Source organism: Myxine glutinosa, chromosome 8 (assembly GCF_964187855.1).
Source record: "Myxine glutinosa chromosome 8, kmMyxGlut1.1, whole genome shotgun sequence".
NCBI classification, from domain to species: domain Eukaryota; kingdom Metazoa; phylum Chordata; class Myxini; order Myxiniformes; family Myxinidae; genus Myxine; species Myxine glutinosa.
In genome coordinates, this window is record NC_136268.1 from 93,471,762 (window position 1) to 93,482,297 (window position 10,536).

The following is a 10,536-nucleotide window of genomic DNA, read 5'->3' on the forward strand; positions in this document are numbered from 1 at the left end:
AGAGATTTCAGAATAGCTCGGAGAAAGGGAAGGATGGGGCGGACAAAAGGTTTGATGGTGATTGGGTGAGCCACAATGAGGTGTTATTTGAGGAGGGGGAAGAGCGAGGCAGAAGGTTGGGGGAGATGGAGGTGAGAGTTTGAAGGGGGAAGAAGCGGGGAGGACGCTTTGAGGAGGGGGAGTGAGAGGGGGGAAATTGAGAAGCAATGAGGGTGGGGAGATTTGAAGGGGAGGGGTGAGGGGGGAGTTTGGGAGGGAAGGGACAAGGGGAGGGATTTGAAAGGGATGGGATATGGGGGAGATTTGGAGGGGAGGGGTGAGGCAGGAGTCTAGGAGGGGAGGGGCGAGGGGGCGTCTTGGCGGGGAGGGGTGAGGGGGTAGTTTAGGAGGGAGGGGGCAAGGGGGGAGATTTGAAAGGGATGGGTGATGGGGAAGATTTGGAGGGGAGGGGTGATGGGGAAGATTTGGAGGGGAGGGGTTATGGGGAAGATTTGGAGGGGAGGGGTGAGATTGGATTTTTGAAAGTGTACGATTTATGGGAAACGAACATTTATTGCAAAATGAGTTTCTTGTGACCTTCGAGTTAAAAATACGTTTAAGGACGCTGGATGGAGGATGGAGTGCAGGAGAGTTTAGGGAATGTAGAAAAAAGGCACTATAGGAGATGGATATTTTTTTGGGGATGAATTGATTTGGTGAGCAAGTCGAAAGCAGCCTTTTAAAGAAGAAGAAGAAAAAGGTGTTATAAAATATGACGGAATACATAACTTGAGGGGAAAGTGTAAACATTGAAGGTTAATGAGTGAAAACGCTATCTGGGGAAATGGGGGAGAAACACGTGGTCGAAGAACGAACGAACGAATAAGAATGAATAAACGAATGAGAACAGAGAAGGGAATTTTTTTTTTTTTTTTTTTTTTTTTTTTTTGAGTTGAGATTTACACAAGGAAGTAGGCTATGGGTGAAAAGACTGGGAATACAGAGAACGAAAGTTATTGGATCACAAACGACGGACCACTGAGAGAAAAACAAAGCCTCAAGGTTGTACAGTGCACACTGTACAAGGCCTTGCTCGCGACACGGCAAACCGACGATCAATTTATGAAAGATAAACACCGAGAAACAACCAAAGTTGCACACAATAACTTCACACACCGAAAGATAAATACAGTTTCGACAAAATACAATTGTGAACAGACTTAACTTCGAAAAACGTGGAGACCGTGTGGAGCTTCGAAAATCCCTGCCGCCGTCTCCAAGATCTCGCGAGATCTCCTTGTCCAAAGGAGATCATCCAGCAGCGATTCTTGTCCAAAAAGGAGATCGTCCAGGGAAGCACAAAGCCTGCTATTCGTCGCCTTGCTCGCCAAAGTTGGACCAAGCAAGAGAGTTGGGCAAGAAGCAAGCACGTTGTTCAGTTGTGTGGTTGGACCAGACGAGTCCTGGCAAAGCACGCGACGTCCCCAGAGCAGCCGCAGCCACAGCAGCAACGACAGCAGCGTGGGGCCTTGACGGCAGTTCCGGAGCGGGGCCGCGAAGGAACGGCGGCTGCCAAACGCGCCGATCGTGCTGCAGTACCCTTGGACCTTCCTTTCCCTCCAGCCATCCACCTCCCGCCAGTCCTATCATCATTCCCCGCGTGAGTCTGTCTTTGTTTGTTCTGTCCCTGGGTATTTAATTAAGCTGGTATAAGGAATTTGCACTGTGTCTCTAATATCTTCTGTATATTATTTTCTTATCTTTCCTTCTCCTTGGTTTTTTTGAGCCTGTAAATAGTAAATAAATTAGATTCGTATTTCCAACCTTTTTGTCTTCTTCTTCTTCACATCCGTGTCGCCTTAGTCTTTTCCCTATTGAATATCTGTGGCGCGATCCGGCCAACGTTCAGGAATCGGGTTAGTCGGGGTAACTGTTAGGGCCGCGGGGCCTCCGCTCGGCAAAACCAACATCTTATCCGCGGTCCGTAACAATTGGTGTCAGGAGTGTCGGATTCAGACCTGGGACTAAATTTATTTAGCCCAAATTTTGGAACACCAATTGTACTATTGGCCGTAACAATTGGTGTCTGGGAGTTAGATACGAGGCCCGAACCAAATTTTTAAAACATCAAGAAAAAGTTGGTCAAAATTTGGAGCGGCCGAAATTTGTTTTGTTTTCGGAAAAAAACACGAACTTTGAAATCGCGCCATGGCTAGTCAAGGCGATCGGATGCAGGTGGGTGAACTAGAAGAGGGGTTAGGCGTAACCCAGGATCAGAGGGAGGAGAACAATGGCAGTGTGGTTGAGGGAGTATCAGGCGCACAAAATGGCGCTTCGCACATGGTGGCGACGAGGGTCGAGCCCGCGGTGCCAACGGCCTGGGATCCATTTCATGCAAATTTGCTGAAATTTTTGACCCAGTGGGATGAAGAAAACAAAATGTATGCCCAGGGGCTCATATCCACCAGGGAAATTAACAACATGGGTGTTCAAATGACTAAGGAACTAAAAGAAATGAATGCAGAGTCAAAAAGGAAGCTGGGGACCAATTTGGCAGTGGGGGAGAACCTTGGGGGCAGATCGGGCGAGCAGGTCCCAGGGGTGCACGACGAGGTAACGCGGGTCGAGAAGCGCTGGTTGAGCGAGGCGGAGAAAAGCGCGGGTACAATGACGGGGGTAGAAATCGCGACCCGGGGTTTGGAAAAGCCGGCGACCGATGAGGTAGTGGGAATTTTATTAAAGCCAACGGTCGTCGAGGTGAGTAAAGAAAAAGTGGTAGTGGGCATTGAAATTGAAGAGACCGGGGACTTAGAAAACCACTCGCGGCGGGAGGAAAAGATGGAATATGTACAAAGTCCCTGCTCAAATCATGATGATGTACTTGCTAATCCAAATGGAAGTTTGCAGGTGCGCGTGGAGAAAAGGATCCCCCAGGTGAGTCGTGCTGTATATTGTGCGGGTAGATTTTGTAGAAGGATGTTTGGCGACAAAAGAATCGTCACGCGATTGGGGTCAATATGGCACCCGGGCGTTGGTGAAGGGTCCCGTGTGAGTGGAAATGGCATGCGTGTGAAAAAAAAGTGTGCGTCAAGGGGTGAGCGTGTTACGAAGCGCGAGAGTGATACCGAGTGCGAGCGAGAATGCACGTCGGGGTGTACGGAATGTGACACAGCGAGTGAGAGCAATACGGAGTATACGTGCGAGGGTGAGTGTGACACGGTGTAAGGTGGTGGTGAAACGTGTGCGAGGAAGCACACCTGAGTTGGTAGTAGCGCGAGTGCGATGGAGCACATCGGAGCGCGGTAGTGGGTGGATGCAAGAGTGCACGCCCATGGTGAGTGTTACGGAGGACGTAACGGAGGAGAGGTGTGGACCGAAGTGTGCGACCGGCGAGTGTGCGCAAGAGTGTGCGCGAGAGGTGTGGTGAGTAACAGGGAGTGCGTTGGTGGAATGTACGGACGGCGTTGGAACGCCAGGTTTTGTGAGTGTGAAACGGGTCGCGTATGCAAGTGAAGCATCGACATTGAACGGGTTAGCGTTTAGGGCGACGGATAGCCGATGTGAGCACTCGGGGCGCGGTGTGCTTTGTTGGATGACAGGCCCGGCGCGGATCGATACTACGTCGCTTCTCTTCGAAGCGTCGTTGCCGATTCGGGCTTGGCCCCGCCCCGCACGGTCGAGTCCGGGCCTTGTCGGGCGAGGCGACCGGCCCGGTTCAAGGGCGAGTGGGAGGAAGCGGAACGGTGCCCCCTCGTGGGGACGGGGTTCCGACCGGGCGAGCCTCAGCCATCGGGCCCGGGACCGCAAGGTACCGAGCCGCGATGATGCGTGGAACCTCGGCCCGAGCATGCCTCCTCCCCAGAGTCGTGAATGCCGGACGGATCCAACTACAGGCGGCCAAACCACCCAAATTCATTGCTCGGCTTTACGAAGCCGAGTTTAATGATGTCATGACGCACCGAGCCTAGGATATAGCGGACGATGATGATGATACTGATAGTGTTTTTGATCCGAAATTTAGAAAAGTGAATAGAATTGGCAGTAATTGGAAAATTTTTGATTGGTTGGAATTTGGAGAGCAAAATTGGTAGTTTGAGATACCCGATGTGATGGGATGGCAACTCTGCCATCTCTCACAGAGGGGGCAAAGGAGCACTAGTTATGGGGTTTATGGCAGTGAAAACTAGCCCGGGAGGGTTAGGATATAATGATAGGGACCTAGAAGATGACAATAGGTAACGTTAAGATTAGTTAGTGACAATGATACCTGTAGTGGGGACGCAGGTAGATTAGAGTGGATGATAATGACGAGGGAGCGCAATAGTTTAAAGGGACGACTGGGAAGCGCAAGTTCCAGAGGGGAGTAGTTAGATGAGATGATGCCGTGTGTTTGAGGATTGGAAGTGTATTGAGCAGGGTATGAGTAAATGATTGTGAGTGTGAGTTGTAGGTGTGATTGCACAGGTGTGCAACTGGACAGGTGTATGGAGCAGTGTTTGAGTGAGTGATGGTGATGGGTGTTGTGTTGACCAAATGGTCCAGGAAGGAAGGAGGGTGCAGGTGGCACCAGGTGTGCAACAACAGGTGTATGGAGAACAGGTGTATGGAATAAATGGTCTGGAGTATATGGAGTAGTGGAATGGATGGTCGTGGAGTGAGTATGGTGGAAACTATGGAGTGGAGTGGATGGTGCGAAGGTGTGAATGGGGGAAGGATGGTCCCCCATCACGAATACCCGGGGCGGGTAGTGTAAGTGTTAGGTAGAGGGTACAGGTAAATTGTGGTTGGATATTGGCATCTGTGGTGTGGGTGAAAGAATGGTATTTGGATGGGTGCATTAGTGTCGTGGGAATTGGCTGGGCGTGTAGCCTGTTAGTGTGTATAGTTGGTTGGGCACTCCACCACCGTGAGGATGTCGGCCAGGTGAGGCCGCAGGTGGGCTCTGGGAGCTGGTAGAGTTGTTGTGGATGGGGCCCGACGATCCGGAGGACGGACCCGGGTAGCCCAGTGCCAGAGGGCACCGAGGGGTGACAGAGCCAGGAGGGGCCTTCCCCAGTTAGATAGGTTAGGTGAGGAGCTAGGTAAGCTCGGGTGGCAACTACAGTGGTGGAGGTGTGCAGGTGGGTAGACCTGCTGGGAGAGCTACACGACCCAGCCCGGAAATTGTGCAAGGGCACCGGGAGATGAATCGGGAGAGTGAGACCCCAAATTGAGAAGCACCACAGTTTGGTCAACGGGAATTGGTTTTTAGAACCCATAGTGTAAGTTGGCCAATGGATTGGCAGGGAAAGACCCCGGGTAGTGTAAAATGTGTTAATGTCATTTAGAGGATAGTTAGGATTGAAGTCTCCTCGCACCATCTACATCCACTCACCTGGGATGACGTACATCCACACCATGCCATGTTTTATTATTTTTGATGCAAAGGTTTGGAATGAGAGACGCATCATGACGTGGGTGTGACATTGTGCTGTGTTCCATCTCTTCCTCCTTATGAGGATCGATGATGAATTGGGTGATGGCAAATTTTGGATAGGGGGATTGTGGAGACGAATTTGGTATAGGGGAAATATGGGGAAGACGTGACATTAGCGACGAATTTGTAAATGTGTAGATTTTTGTAAATATGGGGTAAGGGCAAGGGTAGTGTAGGTGACAGGGGGGGTGACGTACGGTAGGGACGAGCTTTCTCACTTCGCTCTCCGTACGCACTTCACCTTGCATTGCCTTATTGATGTGTACCCTTGAGACCTTACCCCTCGCTCATCTGTCTTTCCTCCCCTTTGTCTCCCACATGAGGACCTGTGCGCCACTGGGCGCCAAGGGGAGCGTGCGTGAGTCTGCCATTGTGCACCCGGAACTCCCAGAACCAGCTGTCTGCATCGATGCACCACATTATGGACCACATGTCTGTGGCTGAGCACCACTTATAGACCCCATGGGTTGGGGCATGGCCCCTCTGCTGGAGCCGGCCATGAAGGCCCGAGATCTTGCTGGCGGACCTTGATCACAGGGCACCGATGCCCCACAGGTGAACCACACTAGTCGGCCCTGTGGGCCATAAATAAAGAAAATAAAAATGGACACGTTGGGTGCATTTTAATAGTGCAAATAGGCCGCCAGCAAAGAAGATGACAACATCAGGAAAATAATAATAGCCAGCAGAGGGAGCCGAAGAGCAAGAGACCACTTGCAGGGTTAGGGGTTGTTGTTTTTATTTTCATGAACAGTGATGACTGCACATCGGATTTTTATGTGAAAAAATAAAAAATATTTTTTCACATAAAACGGCTTTTTTGCGCACAAAAAAATTATTTTGCTATTTTCGGAGAAAAAAAGAATTTCGCCCTTTTTCGGGAAAAATAAAATAAAATGCCCTTTTTGGTCGAAAATGTCTGGCAACGCTAAAAAAAATTAGGGAATTTTTCGAAATTTTAAACTGCGATCGAAATTTGTAACTGCGATCGAAATTTTTAACTGCGATCGATCTCAAAAACAAAACGTTGCGTCCACTTGCGTGCGTTGCGTCCCCAGCGTGTACAGCAGTGAGGTGGTGTACTACAGTGAGAGAGTGTACACAAAGTGTGAACAAGTCTCCTATCAAGATGAGTGCTGCTCTTCGTGACAAGTGGCTGAAGGAATTCAACGCTGGCGGCGATGGGGCCACCTTCAAGTACGTGTCGAGTGACACGGCTTTCTGTCGAGCTTGTGAAAAGACTTTCCGGGCGAAGCAGAAGTCTGAGCTGGCCCAACATGTCCGAGGAGACCGCCACAAGAGCAACTTGGCCTTGAAGAAGAAGAGGACGGTCACGCAAGCCACCATGGAGGACTTTGGTGGCGGAAAGAGGCACAAGTGCGACGTCGTGGCTCAGGAGCTGTGCCAGGCCATGCTGGCCGCTGGCATCCCATGGTCGAAATTGGAAAACCCTGCCCTCCGGTCGTTCCTGGAGAAGCACATCACTCTCCAGATCCCCGATGAAAGCTGGATTCGAAAGCACTACCTCGACAAGTGCTACGACGAGGCCTTGGCGGGGATCCGTGCCGACCTCGGACAGCAGCCCATCTGGCTGTCCGTCGACGAGACGACCGATTCGGCAGGTCGATATGTGGCCAACATCATCGCGGGACGCTTGTCCAAGGAGGGGTACTTTCGTCCCCACCTCGTCCAGTGCATGTTTCTGGAGAAGACCAACTCCGGGGAGATCGTGGATGCAATCAATGACACGCTGCGCTATCTTTGGCCTGATTTCAAGCCGGAGTGCCTCAAGGTCCTCGTCAGCGACGCCGCGGCCTATATGATCAAGGCCGGCCATGCCCTGAAGGAACTCTTCCCGGACTTGCTGCATGTGACTTGCGTTGCCCACGCGCTCCACCGTGTCTGCGAGACAGTCCGAGAAATGTTCAAGGACGTCAACGACCTGATTGCCACGACGAAGAAGGTGTTCGTCAAAGCCCCGTCGCGTGTTGTCTTTTGGAAGGAGCCAGCAGCCCAATCTTTCTCTCCCCCCGGAGCCCATTCTGACTCGGTGGGGGACGTCGACGCCGCGGTGTTTTACGCCGAGCACTTCGAGGCTGTCAAGGACATTGTGGACCAGCTGAACGATGACGACGCGATGGCAATCCGGAGTGCCAAGGACCTGTTCGGAAAGGCGGACATCAAGCTCAGTTTGGTCTTCTTAAATGCCCACGTGTCGTTCATCCCGAAGATCCTTAAGCAGCTGGAGGAGGCCGGCATGGAGCTGGCCAAGGCCTTCCAGCTCCTTGATCAGGCCAAGGAGGAGCTCGAAAAGATCCGAGGCTGCCGTAAGGAGATCCTGCTCACCAAGTTCAAGGCGGTGCTGCAGCGCAATCCCGACATTGGTGTGCTGAGGACAGTGGCTTTGATCCTGGATGGAGATCAGCACAGATCTGAGGTTGGTGTGCCGGCTGGAGTCAAGCTTGCCGACATCCCCCTCTTGAGATACTGCCCCATCGTCAGCGTCGACGTGGAAAGGTCCTTCTCCGTCTACAGAAACGTCCTCACCGACCGCCGACACCGCCTCACCAAGGAGAACATTACCAAGATAATGATTTCAAACACCTACTTTAACCGTTCCTAAAAGGGTCTTGTCAATTTCTTCTAGTCCTCTACTTATCAAACAATGCGGTTGCAATAAAGGCACCTGAACGTCATTTTTTACCTGTTTACTAGCCCAGAGTGCTTAATGTTGTGCAGGAAAAAGCTTACCATTTTTTGTTCTTTTTTTGACTGATTTCTGAAAAACTTGGTAATAATAAAAAATGAATAAAACGGGGGAAAAAATTATTTCGGGATTTTTTCACATAAAAAAAAAAAAATCCGCTTTTCAAAACATAAAAGGCCTATTTTCTTAACATAAAAATCCGTAGTCTAGTGATGACTGTGCACCGATTGGTGCTTGAGGGTGTGTTGGTGCGTTTTGGGTGCTTTCATGGTGCATTGATGCAGAGCAGACTGTCTCTCCCCCCCAAAAGAACAATCACAGGTCCTGGGTTAGTTTTGTAAATAAAAGCAGAGTCATTGTAAATAATGCGCCCCCACCGTAAATGTATAGTTTGAAGACCATTCCGCAATTCGGTTAGCTGTGGGCGTGAGTCTGTTAGGTAGGGTGCAATGGAGCAGCGGGACATATTTATTTATGTTTTAAAACTGTCGCACTCAGGGTCAGGTTAAAAGTAGAGGGAACTACACCTACATGTCACACTAAGTTAAAGTTATAGGCCCGGGCCATGCCTAAGAGGAGGAGGGTGCAGTGTTGTGGATATGAGGATTGTATTTTTTTTATTGTGTGTTTTATTAATATTGCTTGATTCTGGACACTCCTGCCTCCAGTGTTGTGTAAAGGTCAAAGGGCGTCCCATAATTAGTCCATAAAGCATACACGTCAGCCAATCATAGATTTCCCCCTGGTTGATAGTTATATCTTTATTATGTGTATTAGGGTAAGGCCTTGTCTTCCATTAAGATGACACTCCATTGCACCAAGTGAAATAGAATAGATTCCTTTCACTTTCCCCTTTCATCATTGCCAAGCCTCGATTGCCAATTACATCCCCTCCAAAACCACCATTGAACATGTGCTCGGGTCGGGGAAGAAGGGCGTGGCCGCCCGCCGTCATCAAGGGCGGAGCCAGAGGGCCGCGCGACCAACCAGGGCCGAGGTGAGCACACCGATGGGCGTGTCCTGAAGGCCGGCGGCTTGATCGCCGGAGGCGCTATAAAAGCGCGCGCGCAAGGTACTGCGTGAGATCATCCAGAGAGATCATCCAGAGGAGATCATCCAAAGAGATCATCCAGAGAGATCATCCAGGGAGATCATCCAGCAGCGATTCTTGTCCAAAGGAGATCATCCAGAAGCGATTCTTGTCCAAAGGAGATCATCCAGCAGCGATTCTTGTCCAAAAAGGAGATCGTCCAGGGAAGCACAAAGCCTGCTATTCGTCGCCTTGCTCGCCAAAGTTGGACCAAGCAAGAGAGTTGGGCAAGAAGCAAGCACGTTGTTCAGTTGTGTGGTTGGACCAGACGAGTCCTGGCAAAGCACGCGACGTCCCCAGAGCAGCCGCAGCCACAGCAGCAACGACAGCAGCGTGGGGCCTTGACGGCAGTTCCGGAGCGGGGCCGCGAAGGAACGGCGGCTGCCAAACGCGCCGATCGTGCTGCAGTACCCTTGGACCTTCCTCTCCCTCCAGCCATCCACCTCCCGCCAGTCCTATCATCATTCCCCGCGTGAGTCTGTCTTTGTTTGTTCTGTCCCTGGGTATTTAATTAAGCTTGTATAAGGAATTTGCACTGTGTCTCTAATATCTTCTGTATATTATTTTCTTATCTTTCCTTCTCCTTGGTTTTTTTGAGCCTGTAAATAGTAAATAAATTAGATTCGTATTTCCAACCTTTTTGTCTTCTTCTTCTTCACATCCGTGTCGCCTTAGTCTTTTCCCTATTGAATATCTGTGGCGCGATCCGGCCAACGTTCAGGAATCGGGTTAGTCGGGGTAACTGTTAGGGCCGCGGGGCCTCCGCTCGGCAAAACCAACATCTTATCCGCGGTCCGTAACAATATTGTGGGTATCCTGAAAACATCCATGATAATACACATAAGGATTAGAAACAAAGAGTGCAAAGAAAAATCATGTAAAACGTACCTGAAGGCAAGCCCAGAGGTTTGGTCCACCAGCACTGCAGGACTGGCATGTACCCTATGGAATGCACAGTCCAAAATTGTGAGCCAATTACAGGTGAGGCACCACAGCGATAAACATTGCAGTTTTTTAATGTTCAGGAAAAAACAGGGAGGCTGAAATATATTTTGTATTATATGGTAAAGGTACATCTACATACAAAGGAATAGTCAAAAAGTGTTTCAATTTTCTAAAGCTTCAACACCAAAAACATGACTGATTCTACACATTTACCTTTCCTTCCCTTCTTTCACCGACATAACTTCTCTCGACGTACTTTTTCTCCCTCCTTCCTAAACCTACCTTCAGATTGCATTTTTTTACATTTATACTCATGCCTCCTCTGCTGGCCGTGTATAC

General features: G+C 50.1%; 1 protein-coding gene across 2 annotated transcripts in view; it reads right to left on the reverse strand.

Moving 5' to 3' along the window:
- The window catches only part of USP33 (ubiquitin specific peptidase 33), a 148,649-nt gene that overhangs the window by 105,794 nt on the left and 32,319 nt on the right, over positions 1-10,536 (reverse strand). For both annotated transcript variants that reach the window (XM_068124850.2, XM_068124849.2), the window contains exon 3: positions 10,141-10,194. In XM_068124850.2, the coding sequence (XP_067980951.2) occupies positions 10,141-10,194 (54 nt within the window). The remainder of the gene's footprint in view (positions 1-10,140; positions 10,195-10,536) is intronic.